The 19,480-nt window shown below is 41.0% G+C and overlaps 1 protein-coding gene and 1 long non-coding RNA gene across 3 annotated transcripts; one reads left to right on the top strand and one right to left on the bottom strand.

The window, feature by feature from the left end:
• Positions 1–2,059: 2,059 nt before the first annotated feature.
• Positions 2,060–4,869, bottom strand: LOC143330874 (uncharacterized). Its single transcript, XR_013077969.1, has 3 exons — positions 4,659–4,869; positions 4,392–4,516; positions 2,060–2,455 (listed from the first exon to the last, which is right to left on the bottom strand). It is a non-coding gene; the product is annotated as an uncharacterized LOC143330874 (long non-coding RNA).
• A 2,165-nt stretch (positions 4,870–7,034) lies between these two features.
• Positions 7,035–16,653, top strand: cbsb (cystathionine beta-synthase b). Of its 2 annotated transcripts, none has more exons than XM_076746974.1 (15): positions 7,035–7,153; positions 8,423–8,725; positions 9,325–9,431; positions 11,279–11,413; positions 11,510–11,589; positions 11,678–11,882; positions 12,680–12,771; positions 13,096–13,218; positions 13,372–13,456; positions 13,582–13,687; positions 14,062–14,139; positions 14,232–14,366; positions 14,902–15,010; positions 15,127–15,211; positions 16,048–16,653. In XM_076746974.1, the coding sequence occupies exons 2-15, from the start codon at positions 8,430–8,432 to the stop codon at positions 16,203–16,205; spliced, it is 1,794 nt and encodes a 597-aa protein (XP_076603089.1). In that variant the 5' UTR covers positions 7,035–7,153; positions 8,423–8,429; the 3' UTR covers positions 16,206–16,653. The 2 variants fall into 2 exon arrangements, with proteins under 2 accessions (XP_076603089.1, XP_076603090.1); XM_076746975.1 differs by lacking the exon at positions 7,035–7,153 and adding an exon at positions 8,112–8,166.
• The last annotated feature ends 2,827 nt before the right edge of the window (positions 16,654–19,480 follow it).

Here is a 19,480-nt window from a genome sequence, read left to right as displayed (position 1 = left end):
CACGAGTGATTCATGAATCTTTCTTGTTATTTCAAGTTATCAGAGCACTTCTCTTATACTTGGGCTTCCTACTCCTGATGGAATTAGAGATGAAACAGTTACCTGTTTCACAACAAACCACAAAAGACATAGGAAATATTGTCCAGCATGAGCCAGAGATAGCAACAGTCACCCAGACACCGGGTCACCATGCAATGTCGATTTGTTGAGGGTTTGCTGAGGGAAACTAACCCTGTTAGCAGAACATGCAGGAAGAAAATCGCTGCAACAAGGGGGCAACACATTAACAATATCATGAGTCAACTGCGTGACCAGCACCCACTAACTCAGGTTGGTAGCAAATACAACGCAAGTTAACATTTAGCTCAGATGGGGGACTTCACGATAGGGAAAATGTGGTTTGTTTAATTTGTAAATACTTAATAATGTAAACCAACTCGTGTGAAAACACATGTTCTGCTGCTATATGTGTCAGAAGTCTGCAGACTTTGTCCAGCCCTGCAGGACACGACAGAGTTAAGTCACCAAGCTCAAGAGATGGGCAGTATTTCAATTAAATGTACTCAAAATACATTTATTTACTTTGAGTGATTTGTAATTTGTGTTTTGCTGGGCATAAAAAAATACAAGAGCAAAATACTTAGAGCTTGTATTTGTGTATTTGAAATACTTAAAATACACACAATGTCACTTTATTCTCAAGACACATTTTAATTCCAACAATTAGCCAAGTATCACAGTTCAAGTTGTGAGCTTCATGTGTTCATCATGACCAGTCACCAGAAAGGAGCTGCTCTGCTGTTTGGTGCAAATTTCTGGTAAGATCAAAGTATGTAACCAAAATCTGATCAGATATTTCATGTTAAGGTAAGATTACAGGGTGATGCTGAAATACAGCAGAAGAAAAAAGCAATTGGCAAACACGCTCCAGAACTAGCAAATAAACATGGTAGCAAGGAATTAATATAATAATACATAAATAGGGAAACTGAAAAAAAGAAAAAAAAAAAAAAACTGCTGAAAAGCAAACTGAAGTGGAAATTAAATACATTTTTTTTCATATCGGTACTCCAATGTATTTTGATACATTTGATTAGCAAGTATTTGTAGTAGTATTTGTCAGTTGTTGGGCTCATCGCGGTTCCTACCATGGTTGTCTTACGACTAATTTTATGTCTGTAGACTGTGAAAAGGGGCCATTTCATGCACTCAAATGCAACACAGAGGATGGACTTTTTGCTCCCTCACCGGGACCTTGTGTGTATGAGGACGACGAAACAACAACAACAACAACAACAACAACAACAAATCTGCTGGGGGGTATTCCATGAAACTCTGAATATCCGGTTCCAGTTCAGGTGATCTGAGTTAGTTAACTAGATTCAACTCTGAGTATGTTCACCTTGAGTTATATATGAATACCACTATAAAAATACCACGAGTCACCATGACAACTGAAAACAAAACAAAACAAAACAAAACAAGACAAAACAAAACAAAACAAGAGATCAAGTTATTTTACCCCCGGTGGAGTTGGAGGTCTTATTGCAGGCCTATGGGGAGTATGAGCACGTAAAAGTATTACCGCTGCAACAACGAAAGGAAACGGCATCGGAGAAAGTTTCTACTCGAGTCGACGCGTAAGTTTGAATATACTATTTCATTGACTTAACATTTAACCGTAATTACGATCGTAGCATCGTAGGAATAAAATCTGATTTTCATTATGTGCAATCCAACAGGGGAGAAACGAACTTCGAAGCAGCTAAAAATGAAATATACAAACATCATTCAAAAAGGTAAGGCATATTAGGCAAAAATGTGGAACACGTGATATGCACATGTTAAACATGGGAAATGTGGTTTTGGAACATTTTTCATGGTGTAATGTGTGAAACCCATGTTAAAAATCAAATGGAAGCGGAAAAAAAAGTCTTCTGGGGAAAGAGTTAAATTCTTCAAGAATTTTCAACTACTTTGTGTTTGTGTGTGTGTGTGTGTGTGTGTGTGTGTGTGTGTCTGTGTGTGTTGTGTGTTTGTGCATGTGCGCTGTCTCAGTCCTCTGGTTATCCTCCAGCAGGCTCCCTGTTTTGGGATTGAAAGACAAAATCGCAGATTAAGGCAGTACAAACACCAGTCTGTTCTATCAAAGTAAAGGTTAATTTCTTTTCTATCTGGATTACAGGATTGGTTCTGTTATTTTCAAGTGATGACTGGTCTATGTAGAGTAGTCAAATATATAAACAAGCACAGACCCTGTTCAGACCCACAGCAGGCTCTTTAGACGCCATCCAAAACTGGATTCTATGAATCAAAGTATCATCAATATCTTGGCATACACAGTATAAACAGGTTACCCTGTTTCCCTCTCAGCTCGTCTCCTGGTGTAATTTTTGTGCCATGCAGGCTTTGATCTCAATGTCTCCAATGGCTCTGTGAACTTTTTTGACATGGTCTGTAAGAAATGAACAACCTAGAGCTCAACGCTGTAAAGACAGTGGAGATGGTTGTGGACTACAGGAAGAACTCAGCCTCACCTGCCCCCATCACCCTCTGTGACTCCACTATTGACACTGTGGAGTCTTTCCGCTTCCTGGGAACTTTCATCTCCCAGGACCTCAAGTGGGAGCCGAACATCAGCTCCCTCATCAGGAAAGCACAGCAGAGGATGTGCTTCCTACGGCAGCTGAAGAAATTCAGCCTGCCAAAGACAATGATGGTGCACTTCTACACAGCCATCATTGAGTCCATCCTCACCTCCTCCATCACCATCTGGTACACTGCTGCCACCGCCAAGGACAAGGGCAGACTGCAGCGTGTCATTCGGTCTGCAGAGAAGGTGATTGGCTGCAATCTCCCAGCTCTCCAGGACCTGTACGCCTCCAGGACCCTGAGGCGTGCAGAAAAGATTGTGGCTGATCCCTCTCACCCCAGACACAAACTCTTTGAGACACTCCCCTCTGGCAGGAGGCTGCGGTCCATCAGGACCAAAACCTCACGGCACAAGAACAGTTTTTTCCCATCTGCTGTCAGCCTTAACAACAAGGCCTGGAACCCCCCCCCCCGACCCCCCCCGACTCTCTTCACACTCCACCTCTGCCTCATCTTGTCACATTGACATAGACACAACTCTGTGTGTTACATCAACGCTCAGCTTGGACTCCTTTCTGAAAAAACAGACTGTGTTTCTAGAAAAAAAAAAAAAACAGACTGTATATATATTTATATTGTTATATTTTGTACTTCTTTAATAGCTTATTTTTAGTAGATGTGTCATACACCAACTTCACCAAAACAAGAAAAAAAAGATTTGAGTGAACTTTTCTTTACCGGGGTCCAGGTTTTGTGGCGAAGCTTATGTTTGCATCCCACGTGTGCAATGTGTAGGTGTAAGGCCTAAATTAGCAGCTAGCTATTATTGAGTTTCTAATAAGCAGTCTTAAAAATATAGGAATTATTTGAAATCATCATTTTGGCACAAATAGTCTATGTAGTATTACTGCGTGGTGATGAATGAGTGTGTGCTCATTCAAAACAGGGTTAGAATGTATTTATATTTTAAATATAACTAAATGTTGTTTCTAGAGCAGCAACAGTAACGTTTACAACAGCAAAGTTAAAAGTTAAAACAGCATATTTAGACAACACAAAGCCTCGTTGTAAACATGTAATATGTAAACGTGGATTGAAGTGCATCGTGTATTTCACTTTGGAATCGGGACTAAATTGTCCAATGTTGCTTCTAGCTCAGGGGAGACAATTTTTTCGCACGTAAAGTTTTCCTCAGGTGTTTGTTGTTGATGGCCGTATGTAATTTAGATTTATTTTCTTGCATAAGCGAAATGCCTGTTGTTAATGAGGGTTTCTCTGCAACATGTTCCCTTTCGTCTGTTTCAATAGCCCACTCTGCTGGGACATCGACATAGCGGCGCTGTGGCCTGGTGCTGTCCATGGTGCTGAGCTATGGACGGCGGAGAGGCAGCTGAAAAGTCTCATTTCTCTCTCTGTCAAGCCTGACGGACCTGGTATCAGGTCAAGTAGAACGGTATAAATATAAGGGGCAGTCTAAATGAAACGCAACATATAATAAATATAACATATGTGTGTGTGTTAGTGCGCTGTGTGAATGACTCTGAGACAATGAGAAGCTTCCGGGAGGTGGGAGGAGGAACCGGGACACTCAAAACCTGTCAAAGCATTAATAGCTGGCAACTAGCGTGCCATCACCTAACATTAATTCGAAGAAATGAAAAGACAGCAGAATTTAAGTTTAGATGATCAGTTCAGTGCTTGCAAGAGGATTTGGGCAGGCTGCCCATATATAATCAATGTATGGAAAACACTGCATGGTCCACAAATGAAATCACTCCTCCTGACTATGTAAGCGATACCTTTATCTCTCCTAGTTGCTTGTGAAGAGGGGCTGGGTGGCTGCTCGAAGGCACCGGGTGGCTGGGGGCAGGCCGAGCTGCCTGTATAGCGTCTTTCACAGTTTTTGTGATTGTATCTGCTAGCCCTACAATCAAATCAAAGAAGGAACACTTACCTATTCAAAATCACTAACTGAGTTGCGACTTATTATAGTTATAGCATTGTTATTATAATATTGTCATGGAAATAGGTTCAAGGTTACTGCAAGGGCTCCCCTCTATACTTACCTTCTTACAGTTGAAGGTTCAACCTTTGCAACCGCCTGATCTCCTTATCCTTATCTTTTATCCTCTCCTCGAGCTCCTTTAGGTCATTTTTGTAGTCAGTCTATCAGGAGAGAAAGAGAAGATAAAGAAAGAAGAAGCTTAAAGGGATGGAGAACTTTGGTAGTATCTCGTGATAGACTGTAAAATTGGTGCTTCTCTGTTATCTGTTGCTCTGGTTGGGAGTGTGGAGAAGTGGAGAATGTGTGTTGTAATCCTGCTGAAATGTTTTGAAGTGAATTGGTTTCTTTATGTCATTAAACCAACAAGGGCAACACCAAAGGCAGGTCTGAAAAATTGTCACACTTGTTCATTCAAACTGAATGGGTACCTGAACTCTGGCAAACATTACTGATGACAGGAAGATCATGGAGTGAATATACTAGTATTTTTGGAATCTGCAGGCTTCAGAGGATGTGCAACATGTTTTGTGTAGGGCTGGGACCACTTATGGCACCACCAATTAATTTAATAAGTATTGATGTTTTCCCTTAATTGCTGACTCTGCCTTGATTTGCTGCCTAGCCACAGCATGACTGAGACCTCTCACAACAATCAGTTGGGTGCTGCAGCCTATTTTATGCACTGTTTCTATTGTTTTAAAAAATAAATGAATAAAACAAACAACTACAGCAAAAAACCAAACCCTTAGTTGTACTTTTAATAATATGAACTACGTTTTACATTGACCTTTGGTCATTTTGGAGTCCTGTAAGGGTCCTCCTGAAAAATCTGAAAAACAAGTCTGTGGGGGAAGGGTGTGAAAGGTCAGCAGTTATGATGAAGAGTATAAGACTGAATAGTAACATGTGTACTGCCCAAAAGTGTTTGAAGTTGTATACAGACTCTGGTTTGTAAAAGGTTTGTAACGTGGTACTCATGTGGTTCCACATGTTACCACACGTGGTACCCATGTTACCAAGGTACCCAGGTTCCAACATGTAGAAACACATTTTCCAAATGTGCTCTATATGGTACCACACGTTACAACATGTCACATGTTCTAACAGGACACTGGGTGTGCAAAAAACACATTTAAAGTATTAGTCAGAAGCTTATCAAGCTGCATTTTGACCCTGGCCTTCGTCTAACAGGCCGCTTGTCCACACACATCAAAAACATGCTCCGCACCTCACCCCACCCCTCAGTATAGTTTACATGTTAACATCAACTATTGCCTTTGTTATTATCTGAATGTTAAAGGAAACAAAAAGTGTGTCAAGCTGATAATCGTATTCGTGGTTTTTCTTATTTTCACATTTTCATGCCCCTTCATCCCTAGGTGGAATACAATAAGGATTAAGTTTACACTAATGATTTTTAAGACTTGACGCTAGTTTGCTGTTCAACTCATTTCAGTGCTCAGAAGTCGCTGTCTCCATCAAATAAACACTGATAACTACTGTTGCACTCCTGGACTCTAACCTCACAGCCTTTTATAACAGAACAAAAAGAGATAATTTCTGTTGTTTTTGCACTTTTGAAAAACACAGTCTATTTCTTATGAACCTGATCCGGACTGGGTTCAAACACACCATCCTGGAATCAGAGCAAGCACAGAGTTTCTGGTTTTTTCTTCTTCATGCACACTGAACAACCATGCATTGTGTCTGCACTTTACTTTATGCCTTAAGGATTTTATGCCTTGTATCATGCAAGATTTCACATCTCACAGAGATATACAACAGAAATGAGATAACGCTCCCTTGTCTGTGGTGATTTATAAAGGCTAATATAAACAATCTAAACACTGAAAATACACTGAAGTAAATCATTCAAATGCATGAACATACATGTGTATTAATGACATATGTATGTATGAAATTGAAACAACAGCTAAATAAAATTGTAAGGTGTCATTTTTGGTAACAGCATGTGGACAAAACAACAACAACAACAACAACAACAACAACAACAACAATAATAATACAGTGCTTTTCTGCTTAATGCTTAACAAAAATAGCTAAACATAATAAATAGGTTTCAGTGGGCCAACAGTCTAACACTGTGTGGTGGATTGACTTTCTTTTACTGCACTTGAATATTTTCATATATATATATATATGAAAATAATCAGAGGTAAATATGTGATCAGTTCAGAATCAAACAAACTTGAAAATGATCCTGATGAGGGTCACCATAGTAATGAAATGTAAGCAGGCAACAGAAGTCCACTGTCCATCCAGAAAGCAGGCTATCAAAGACAAAGACAAAGACATCATGTCTCCTGCTGCCTCTGAGAACCTGAGGTGCTTCCACTCCTTCCAAATCAAACTGATAATCACAGCTCTCGCGCCACCCATCCCAGCAGTATACGTTAGTGTTTCCAGTCCTGCATTTGAGATGACGCATCAGAGCGGGTTGGTGTAAGCAGGTCGTTTTCAGCTGTGGGCTGATCTGGGCTGTCTGTGCTGATCGAGGCTCACTCACTGCTCGGTTAGTTGCAGGCGAACGGACAGGTGAGTGCACGCGGCTCTTATAGGAAATGACTGAGCACCTTTGCTTCATGGCTTTGTTTACTGTTACACTGTTCTTTATATGAAGGTCTACATTCTATTGAAGGTAAAGTAAATGGGACACTTTGTTTATTATTAATGTCATAATTCAAATTGAGTTAACTTTGCGAAGGAAGTTACAGGATAGAGTATTTGCTCTGATGTGCGTCTTTTCGGCCAATCTGTCAAATAATGACAAAATGAGGTTGCATGAAATATTTGTCCACAGGTTTTAATGACAACTCAGTTTTTTCGCACTGGCGTCGAATGAAAGGACTGTAAGATAAAAGCAGATGTGCAGTTCAAGATAACGTTCTTGATCAAAAGGTGTGCTGTCTATCGCGTGGCCTGGTTTAAATGGAAACAGCTCAGGCACGGGACAGCTTTGGAGGTTAATCAGGAACTGTTACTGTCAGGAGATAGCAACACAAATTGATTGATGATTGAACTACTCATTCCCAGTCTACGCTGATTAGATCAGAATGAACCTTCCTGCAGGACACTGAACAAAAAGCGACTTCTGTTCAGACAGTTTTCACAGAGCTGGTTATTGATTAGTGTAGATTCATTACAGCACTGTTTGGTGTTGATTGGTATCCATCCACAACACCATGGCAAGAAACGAAAAAAGCTAAAAAAAAAAAAACCAAAAACAAAACAAAACAAAACAAAAAACCAAACCCGACGCCAACTGACGTGATATTATTTTGCAAGCTTGCCAAATAAAAGCAATTAAGAATTACTTATTATGACGGGGAAAGGAGGCGGGTTAAATTATGCAAATCATGCGATTAGTCATTAAGCGACTTCTGGCGACTAGAACCAAACCAAACCAGAGCGGAAAGGGGCCTGAATTTTTGACTTCATCAGCTGACCAGGGATAAGATTGGAAATGAATGATAATGTTGCTCAGTGTCTGATTGTGTCACTGCCCCCAAGTGATCAAAACATCAGAAATACAGCTTCAACTGTAACATGTTTGTTTCCTGTTGCTTTTAAATATATTTTTTTTTCTTTTCAAACCAAGGAAAAGTTACATACAGCCACTTCCTCATGGCGGCTTTTCTGTTTGAAAAGTCAGTGGCTTCTTTAACACATCAGCAACCCTCAGACGTGTTGACCATGCGATGTTTAGCCAGATTCAAGCAGAACAAGAGCGCTGGTATACATTCCAGTCTGAAAGGTTTTGTGTATGTGCCTGTGTGACTGTAACACCATCCCGTCTGCCCACAGGTGAGCCATGCCTTCTGTTTCTGACAGTTCCTCTTTGGAAGATGCTCGTACTCTTTGCCCACACACGGCAAAACTGATAAGTGCAGATGTCACTTGGGGCCAAAAGTCTGCAAACGGAGAACAGGACAGTGTCAAGGACCAAGATGAATCGTACCACGAGAGCCGGGAAAGCAGTGAGAGTGAGCCGGAGAACAGTGAAGCGACTGCTGATCAGAGGAACTGGATCCGCCCTGATTTGCCCAGCAGATGCACCTGGAAGCTAGGCGCACCACTTTCAGGGTCACCTCATAGCCACCCACCACGGTAAGTCAAATGAATGAAAACTCTGAGAATGAAATCAGTGGTTATGGATCAGGAGCAAAAAAAAAATCCACAATCACTTCAAACAGTCTCTCTGTGATAGTGAGCCATTTCTGTGCCAGCTCACACAGAAGACCTCTCTCATAGCAGAGTTTTTGACCCGTAGGAAAATCACAGCTGTGACAAACAATGATGACTCAATGCCACTAAAAGTGCCCTTTGGACATTTCTTGAAACTGTTTATGTAGTTTTACAGCTTTACTCACCATAATATATTGTATGTGTGCTCAATGCATTTCATAAATCATTTGCAAAGCCGATTATTATTGAAAGTTTTACACCTACATTGTTTACGTCCACGTTTGTTAATTTCCGGTCTTCTTTCTTTCTGTTCTTGGTGCATGAGTTCATTTCATAGCTGCCACCTGTTGATCTTTGAAAACCCCTCCTGAGAATCTTTGATGTAAATTAGCTTCACCTTTTGTTTGACAAGAGGTTAGACGACATGAGCATATTTACATCAAGCTATGATTGGACAAAGAGGACCATGTGTTGTTCTAACAGCCAGCTGATGGGGATTTCTTTCTTTCCTCTGGCCACAGCACCACTGCCCCCAGCATCCTCCCAAACATCCTCGGAAAAATCGGACACACACCTCTGGTCCGTTTGAACAAAATCCCAAAGGAGTTTGGACTGAAGTGTGATATTTGTGAGTGAAAGCTTTCATATAATCCCTGCAAAGCTAACATTTGACATCCACACCAACACATGCTTACCTATCAGCTAGACACTAACTCTCAACAACGGCACTATTGTTCTCCTTCTTGGATCAGGCAGAAAGTTGAGAAGTTTCAGCATCCAGTGAGACAGAAAAAAGAGTTGGCTGGATGTTGTTGTAACTCAGCAGTGGATTAGAGAGTGAAGCCTTAACTGGTCTTGGGCAGGACTGAGAAATATTTCTTTCTAGGAATAAGGCATGCAGACAAACATTAAACTGATACACGTAGGGGGAGATGCTGTCATTGCTCTTATAAAGGGCTGTTGATACAGCTGCATCCCTGTTGGCGTCCTGCTGAAGAAGAAGAAGCTGCTGTTAAGAATGCAAACATTAAGGTATCATGTAGCTTGTGCCCTTATGTGAGACTGTTGGGGTTTTGTCCGAGGCAGTGGGCTCCCATGGATGGGGAGGGAGGAGGAAATGAAAGACTGTTGTTCTTTTAGCCAACAGAGCAATCAAAACTTTAAAGCATTCAGGCTGTTGCTCCATTTAGCATTTATTTGATTTCAGTACAGTATTTCCTGTGTGGCACCATCTCACACTGGCAACCCAGTGAGGTTTTTGGGTTCAGAGAGGATGAAACCTGTCAAAGGCATCAGTTTAAGCCTTCTAAGAAAAGCCCTTTTACACTCCCTTAAACTGATGAAAGTGAAGTTTTAGTGCGTTCCCATGGCTTAATCAGACCAAGAACCTTACACTCAATGCTTAGATGGTTTTCACGTGCCAGGGATTACTCTCGAGTTCAGTGCAGATTTAACTGTAGCTGCCCCAAATCTGTAGCAGTGGGCAGCTTGAGCACCACCAGAGTTGAGAGTGTGTCTGTGAGAGACCTTTGGACGACTTCACCTTCCTGAATAATAATAAATTTACATCATTTCAGTTTTCTTCCATAATCTGCTTTTTACACTGGTCTGCAAAGCATGGGTGTTACTTATGACATTAACAAAGACTCTGTTGGGTTAAAGTGTCCCTGACATGACAGACAGTGAGCCGGCACAAATTCTTTTTTCTTTTTTTCTTTCTTTTTCTTTTTCTTTTTTTTTTACCACTTTATGTCTTTATTGAATCCCTTTCAGACTCAGATTAGGACTCAGATTAGATAAAACTGAATAAAATCTGACGTGTTTACATGAGCAAATGGCATCACATGTGTTCTTCTTGTTCTTCTTCTTGATCTTCTTCTTGTTGTTCTTGATCTTCTTGTTCCTCTTGTTCTTCTTTTTTTGTTCTGTTTTTTCTTATTCTTCTTTTTCTTCTTTCTTCTTGTTCTTCATCTGCTTTTTGATCTTGTTCTTCTTCTTGATCTTCTTCTTCTAGCGCTAGCTCTTCATGTCCTTCTTGTTCTTGTTCGTCTTCACAGTATAAGCTGATTATGAGGAGTGATTCTTGAATAATTTTCTCTCAAATGTTCAAGAAAATACGCAGGATAACAGAGAGTTACTGCTGACACACACAGCCATCAGTACATCAGCTTTAACTGAATGTCATTCTTGTCTTTATTGTCACTGATCTCCACAAACAGAACACAAAGAAGACATCACCACCATGTGGAACAAAAATAAAACAACACATATTAGATAGATTCTCTTTTCTTATAACCCGATTGATAAATCCACAGATTAGCTGAAACACTAATGACACAGATTTTCTTATTTGAATAAAATGAAGTGATAAAGTGCTGAATAAATTTTACATATGGTCTATCACATGATCCTTTCAAGTTCTAAATCAAACCACAACACACTCAGTGACATTTTCTCACCTGTGACTGTGTTTAGTGGCCAAATGCGAGTTCTTCAACGCAGGAGGCAGCGTGAAAGACCGGATCGGCCTCCGGATGGTGGAAGACGCTGAGAAAGCCGGGATCATCAAACCAGGAGACACGATCATCGAGCCCTCCTCTGGCAACACAGGTACCTGATACGGAAACATGCAGGATGTGAAAACAAACAGTGATTCTATCTGACCTACAAACCTACAAATCTACCTTCTGCTGTGGCTGCCTGCAGGTATTGGCCTCGCCCTGACAGCCGCAGTGAAAGGCTACCGCTGCATTATAACCATGCCTGAGAGAATGAGCATGGAGAAGGTGTGCAGCTCTTTCAATGATCACAACTTTTCCTCGGTTCATCCTGAGTCGTTTGGTTCACTGAAATCTGGTCTTACTGTGTTTTCAGGTGGATGTGTTGAGAGCACTGGGGGCAGAAATAGTGCGCACACCCACTTCTGCAGCCTTTGATTCCCCAGAATCTCATGTAGGTGTGGCCTGGCGTCTGAAGAATGAGATCCCCAACTCACACATCCTCGACCAATACCGTAATGCCAGCAACCCTCTGGCTCACTACGATACCACAGCCGAGGAGATACTGGAGCAGTGTGATGGTTTGTGTTGAAGAGTCTTTCTCTTTTTGACAGAGATAATATGCAGCGTCGTCCATTCAATAAATTGTATCTTAGTGATACATTTTTGTTGTTGTGGGTCTTTACTTCAGCACATTGGGTTTGTCTGCTACAACCTCTGGTGCTCTTGGAGGGAAAAACAAATGATTTTAAACATGAAAAAAATTATGTCAAGACAAATACTGATGCATTATAAGATACTTTCCCATAACTGGATTCTTCTCTGCCACCCTATCTATGGATGAACGCTTATTTTTTGCTGCTTTTAGTTCAGTGGACAGCTTGTATACGCGCATGTAAGGAAGTCACTGTAGTTCACTGAGGTTATTAGCATATCCTCATTTACTTTGACTGTTTCTTAGTACCAGAGAGATTGAGACGTCCTGTGCTAGCTTATATGCTGAAGTGTGTAGCTTGATTTTACTAGTGTTAAATACCAGTGTCAAGTAAAAAGTTAACTGACCAACACAGCTGACCAAAGAATGATCGGTTTATATTGTTATTGGCCATTAGCAACATGTTTGTAATCCTCATGCATACTAACATACCTGTGCTTTGAGCTAAATGCTAACTTCACTAAGCTAACATGCTGGTGTTAAACACATTTACCTATTCACCATCTTACTTTAGCATGGAAGCATGCTAGCATTTGCTAATTTGCACTAAACAGATTGTACAAGGAGAACAATAAATCTATGGAGGCCTTTTTACGTTTCGTCCTTGAGAAGACAAACTTATAGTGCTATTCAATAATGAAGAAAATGTGCGTCTCCTTTCAGGTAAAGTGGATATGTTGGTGGCTGGAGCTGGCACAGGTGGGACACTTACTGGTGTTGCTCGGAAGCTGAAGGAGAGGTGCCCAAACGTCAAGGCAAGACACACACACAAACACACACACACACACACACACACACACACACACACACACACACACACACACACACACACCGTATTCTGATGAATCTGAATGTGTTTCACTTTGTAGAATTTATGGATGTGAGTAAAGCTAGATTTGTATGGAAACTGTGATGTACAGATGATGTTTCAGGGCAGGGGGAGAGTTTTTTTTCTTTCTCAGAAACCACACCAAACCAGACCACATATTTTCTGCTCATTCAAACATACTAAGACTGGTATTGGTGACTCTTTAATGTTTATGCTGCAGTGTTTCCAGTCTTGACGCTGTTGTCTTTAGATAGTCGCTGTGGACCCTGAGGGCTCGATTCTGACTGGTTCAAAAGAGGAGAGTGAAAAGAAGACATCTTTTGAAGTGGAGGGCATTGGATACGACTTCATCCCCACAGTGCTGGACAGATCTGTGAGTGTGCTTTTGCATGCATACATTTGAATATCCAAGTTCTAGTTTGTTCAGCATACTGAACCTCTTATAACCTTCTTATAAATAATCAAGTCTTTTGTGACATTGTTCTATCTACTGCTCTGTTGTCCTCTCCCTTCTAAATCTATGCAGGTTGTTGATATGTGGTATAAATCAAGCGATATGGAGACGTTCACCATGTCCCGCAAGCTGATCAGAGAGGAGGGTCTTCTGTGTGGTAAGTTCTGTTTACGTTTTGTTGGTATTGTAAACTTCACTGCATTTGTCATGTGGACATTTTTCACATCTTCTTTATTAGCTCCCTCTAAATGTGCATTTAATAATTCGCCTGTTTTACTGCAGGTGGCAGCTCTGGCTCAGCCATGGCAGCAGCGGTGAAGTTGGCTCAGCAGCTGGAGGAGGGGCAGCGCTGCGTGGTCATCCTGCCCGACTCCGTCCGCAACTACATGTAAGAGATACAGTCACTAAACTCTCAGACCTTGACTTCCATTACTGCTACACATGAGTATTGATCCCATGCTATCATGTTTACCAGGGCCTCAGTGTTAATGTTTTTGGAGTTTTGGTGTATGTAAAGCTGATATATATATTTAACATATGAGTGTAATATTTATCTGCTTGTGCAGTGCCGGTGTTTCAGTTATCTTCTTTTACTCAGAGTGAGCTGCTTCTCCAATTAGCACTGAAAGTCTAGGAGCTGACATATTTTAGGTGCAAGCCTGACTAAAACCCTGAGGATGATGAAAATGTGACAGAAACCAGAGCAGCCTCCAGTCTGTTTTTGTCATGTGTTCAAACTCATTGCTGTTAGTTTTGCCTCAGGTCAAAGTTCCTGAGTGACAAGTGGATGTGTGAGAAGGGCTTCCTCAGCCCGGAGGCTCCAGTGCCTCTCAAACCCTGGTAAGAAAGTCAACCATGACGCTAAAACAGGGCAGTTCATCTAAACTGTAGATTAGTGTTACACTTCTCATTTGTCTTGCTCTCTCTTAAAGGTGGTGGAACATGACTGTCCAGTGTCTGCACCTGTCTGCCCCCCTCACTGTGTTGCCGTCTGAGTCCTGCCAGAAAACCATTGAGATCCTGACGGAGAAAGAGTTTGACCAGGCCCCAGTCGTCAATGAGTCAGGGTACATCCTCCTCAAGAGATTCTGTGAATCTTCAGTGTCAAACTGATCCAGACTGTTGTTTCTACAGCCTGAACAGGAGGTAGCAGCAAAGCAGCAGGAGGGTCTGATCTCAGTCATTTTTTGCTCATGTGTTTATGACTTAAGAACAGGTAAAAGAAAAAGGTTTCACCAGGATTGTCTTTTCCTAACTTTTCTTTCATTTATGAAGCAGGTTGGAAAAAAGTTTTGCCAGGATAATTTTTCTGAGTTGTTTTTTTCCATCTGTGAAAACAGGTGAGGAAAGAAAATGTTTTGGGAGTTGAATTTTTTTTTTCTCTTTTGGTCAGGATAATTTTTTTTTTGAAGCAGTAAACAAAATTTCTACCAAACCCACTTCTGGTATCACTCCAAACTCAGATCATTTTTGTACAGATATAGACAGCAACTTTGCGTTACAGTCCTGTTGTGTCCTTATCACTGTCACGTAGTCATTGCTAATAGAGGATCAGAAGGTGAGGAGTGTGTGTCGCCTGTGTGTTTTGTGTGCGTTTCACAGTGCCATCTTGGGGATGGTGACTCTGGCAACCATTCTGTCCTCTCTGTCGGCTGGGAAGGTCAAACCCTCAGACGCTGTCATCAAGGTGCTCTGCAAGCCTTTCAAACAGGTCCGTCATTAGAAACACATGGAGTGCATTGACGGCAAATATACATACTCCACATTATATGCATTCAAAGTGAATACATTTACATGCATCTAATCTGTCTACACTTATGCTCCCAGGTGCATCTGACAGACAACCTGGGGATGCTGTCCCAAATCCTTGAAGCAGACCACTTTGCCCTGGTGGTGCATGATCACGCCCAATGTAAGATACTTTAATAGCATTTTCTTTGGCATTTTGCATGTATTTGACTGGAGAAGAGTACATAGGTGTCTGGTGAACTGCCGATGGTCAGGATGAGCTGAACCAGGGTGTGAATGTGTTAAAACTGCTGCTGTTTTCAAGTTTTCACAACTAGCAATTGTTTTCATTATGGATTTATATGCATCTTATTTCCTCCATTAATTGTTTAGATGTTAAAATGTCAAAACGCCCATTGCTATTTCCCAGAGTGTAAGGTGATGTCTTCATTTTGCTCATTTTATATGACCATGACCAACATGAAACACATTTAAAGTTATAAAAGACACAAGTTGTTGTTGCAGCTTCTTTCACATGTGGCCAAAAAGCCTAAACGGAAGCTTGTAAGTGGGTTTTTTACGGTCCAAAAAGGTCTTAATATTCATTTTTAAAAAATCCATTCTAATAAATCGACCTGTTAGAATCAATGGGAATATTTGTCCTGCAGTATGTTTACAGTTTCTTTTCTCAACAGCACACTAATCAATTCTTTTTGCATTGTCTGTGACCACCATTTTACAAAAGGACTCCATTAAGGACTCTCTCTTGCTCCTTTGGATTTGCCTTCAAGCAGTGGCGCCCCCTGAAATTTCCCAGAAAATCTCCTCCTAGAGCCTCTAATGGTTGCCTGGCAACTGCTCAGAGCCAAGAAATAGTCTGACACTTAACCCCGGATGACATGGCGAATTGGTTTTTCACTGGGTTAAACAAACGCGGTGTAATGTGTTAATTAGTGAGCTTTAGTGGTGCTGATAGGCAGATGTTGTAATGTCAGTGTAACGTCTATGGTCTCTCTCCAGGTAAGGAGGATGCGTCCGTTTGCCAGGGGCAGATGGCGTTCAGCGTTGTGACAGTGACTGACCTGCTCAAATACATCACAACACACAAGGAGCAGGACCACTCATCGTCTGAATGCTCGCTGTCAGACACCATGTCTCTGTCACCGGTCTCTGTGTAAGACTACACATTCTGATGCCATGTATACTGCATGTATAGCTGAAATGTGCTGCAGATGTATATTAACCTGCAGGGGAAAACAGTCCCAAGCAATGACACTTTTTACAAAGTTTTGAGTAATGTCTGTTAAAATTTACAACACCCGGCTGTTTTTGGAAATGACTTTTTAAAACGTGACTGTATAGTTTATATCTGTTTTACAAGATCATCTGTAGGAACACTTGAGCTGGATGATGAGTGCCGCAGACAGCAGGGAAGCCTGAAAGGAGTCAGAGATGAACACATTGTTGGTTTTACAATTGAATGAGATTTGCTGACAATGAGGACAATATAGAAAAACACCAGCTTTAATTAATTCATTAATGCCTTAATTTGTCCAGACTTGATTGTGCTTTTCTCTAGTGTTAATAGAGCATCACGAGTAATTCAATTAAAAGTAATTAAAAGTTCTGCTTTTCCATTCTGTTTATTATGTTGCTCAAATGGGTATCATAAGGTCAGTCTGAAGGAAGGATTTGACAAAAGTCAAATCTTAAGTCAAGGTCCACTTACTAGCTTTTAATAGATGGTCTCCTTGATCTTCAGTCGTTCACTGACTTGTGGTCAGTGATTCTAATCCCTTCTGATCTCTTCCCAGTCAATGCTGTGCGCTGTGATTGGGTCAGATTTTTTGATGCTCTGCACTTATTGTTGCTTAGCTTGTTTGACCTTCACTGCAGAATGATGTACATGCAGATTCTCTCATTCATCTAGAGTAGCTCCATTTCTCCATGCTCATCTTGAATCTCTCTCTGGCACGTGTACGTATGAGATGATTTAATGACATCACAGCAAGTCTGGAGGTCAATCATGGTCCAATTATACACCTTACACAAGTTCTTAAAGCATCCCGTGCTCACACACCGAGCATTGATCTGTCAGTGAAGTAGGAAGAATCTTGTGTCCAGCAGTTAAAAATCAATATATTCATATATTCTGGATTTTCCAATGAGGAGTGGATGTAATTACAAGAATTTCTGACAATAAAAGACATGAATTATTATTCAGAATATTTTCATAGGTCTTAAAAGAACTCTGAGGGGGATTTTTAATAATACAATATGCTAAAAAATGTCACAATCCTGACCATTTTTTCCTCACCTCTCCTCATTTTGCCTGTTGTTAACGTGTGGTGTCTCTACAGACCAGAGGGAGGCAGTCTAAACACACTGCAGGGACACAGGGGTGTGTGTGACCATGTATAATGCATGTTGTGGGGACATAAATGTGTTTACACAGTCACATTGTGGGGACCTGCCACACTTGTGGGGACAAAATGCAGATCCCCATACTGTCAATCATAAAATTTTCGGGTGAAGACTTTGTTTAAGGTTAAGGTAAGTCTCCAAGAAATGAATGTAAGTCTATGTAATGTCCCCAAAAGTGATAAAAACCTAACGTGTGTGTGTGCGTGTTGTGTACATTGCCAGTACAGCTCTCTACTGAAACATACTGTTCCGTGTACTCTGTTCCTCATGAGAACATTGGCTTCAGAGGAACCTAAATTACCAAGCTGTCTTCCCTTACTAATAGAATTTCTTCTTCAGTCAAGTACAACTCGATGCCTTTGGAATCAGCACTTTGTAGCACGCAGCAATGGAAGAAGAAAAGATTCTTCATGAAACTCTCTAATTATGTAGATTCTTAAAGGCTCAATGTGAAAACAGATTAAAGAGGCAACACATTTAAAACATTCCCACATGAAATATTCATCTGAATGAATGCAAATGTAAAACAAAGAAAAGTTATGTATAGACATGCAGTTCTAATATGATTGAATACAATGCAAGTCGTTTTCATTGTGCCTCAGCATATTTAAAAAAGGTCGAAAATACCTTTTAATCAGTCACTGGTTCAATGCACCACCTGGCAGGCACGCTAAGTGACACAAATCAAACACCAAAGAGTCTGTGTGACCCAGCCGGGGTGGACTGAGTTTGGCTAAAGCTAAAATTGTCATGGTGGATCCTCCAGTGGTAACTTCTACATTTGCTACATTGATTGTGAACGTCCACCGAGGTGTGTGACGAGTTCACTCTCAGTTCTGTCTGCAGAGCCTCGTTCAGCTCAAAATGTTTGAAAACTTCAAGAGACTGAGAGGACTGGTTACAGTGGGACAGAGGGGCTGAGTGGACTGGTTATAGTGGGACAGAGGGGCAGAGTGGACTGGTTGCGCCTGTCTATGCAAATGGTTTATTGTTTGGTTGGGACATCAGGGTCACCAGATGCTGAAACACTTTCACTTTTCTCTTAAAAGCAATGTCGCCTTCTTTAAAGTAACAATACTTTTACTTCAGTTTGATAGTGCACTACTTTCCATCTCAGTACGAAAGAAGTCTGAAGAGGATATCAAGAACATCCAAGCAAAATCATGGCATAAAGCAATAACGTATGATGGGAGTCATTCTTCTGGGACAGGACAGGAGTATTTTTGTGGGAGTGAAAATCCACTCACCCCTCTAGCATGTCTGTCTCTGTCCAGCTGTCACCATCTAAATAATGAAACAGAAATCCAAAAAATAAATAAAATAGAAAAATAACAATCATTTAAAAAAAAATGTTGAGATTAACAACACTTGACAGAGAAGAACATATGTAAGGTCATCCTGTCACATCACGGAGTGGCCTCATAATTTGATAAGATTTAAGCTTTTTCAGGCACTTGACTTGAAAAGAACCTTGATTTGGTTCCCTTTACACCACACTGGAGTATATTCTACACCATCTGGGTTTTCTCCATCAGGCTTTTATAAGAATATAAACTCCAGCAAATAATACCATCACTGATGTTTGAGTTGTGTCCTCCATCAAATTAAAGAGCTTTTTGTTACTGAGTCAGTTGGTTTGCACTGTTGAGTAATTGTGACTCTTTTATTGTTCCTAATGGGGAAAAACTGAAACCCTTAAAAAGGTTCAACAGCTCCAGTGTCACTGAATATTGCCTCCACGTCGAGGTGACACCCAGTGAGCTGAACTAGATACTGTAACCATCAACTTCATTATTAAACAGGGTCACTCCAGCAGGGCAAACTAGTCATATAGCACAACCACAAAAACGGCAGATGGAAAACCACAGATAACACATCCTACTGTCCTTGACTGTCCGCTGCATGTGGCCATCTGATCTGTCAGCATCATGCAGGCAGGGACATCATTCCAGGAAGACACTGGTCTCTCCCAGTCATCAACACAGGACTGTATCCACATAGTCACTGTTTTGGTTCACTCTCCCGTTCT

The sequence above is a fragment of the Chaetodon auriga genome, chromosome 13 (genome assembly GCF_051107435.1).
Source record: "Chaetodon auriga isolate fChaAug3 chromosome 13, fChaAug3.hap1, whole genome shotgun sequence".
NCBI classification, from domain to species: domain Eukaryota; kingdom Metazoa; phylum Chordata; class Actinopteri; order Chaetodontiformes; family Chaetodontidae; genus Chaetodon; species Chaetodon auriga.
This window is presented reverse-complemented; position numbering and strand designations above follow the sequence as displayed.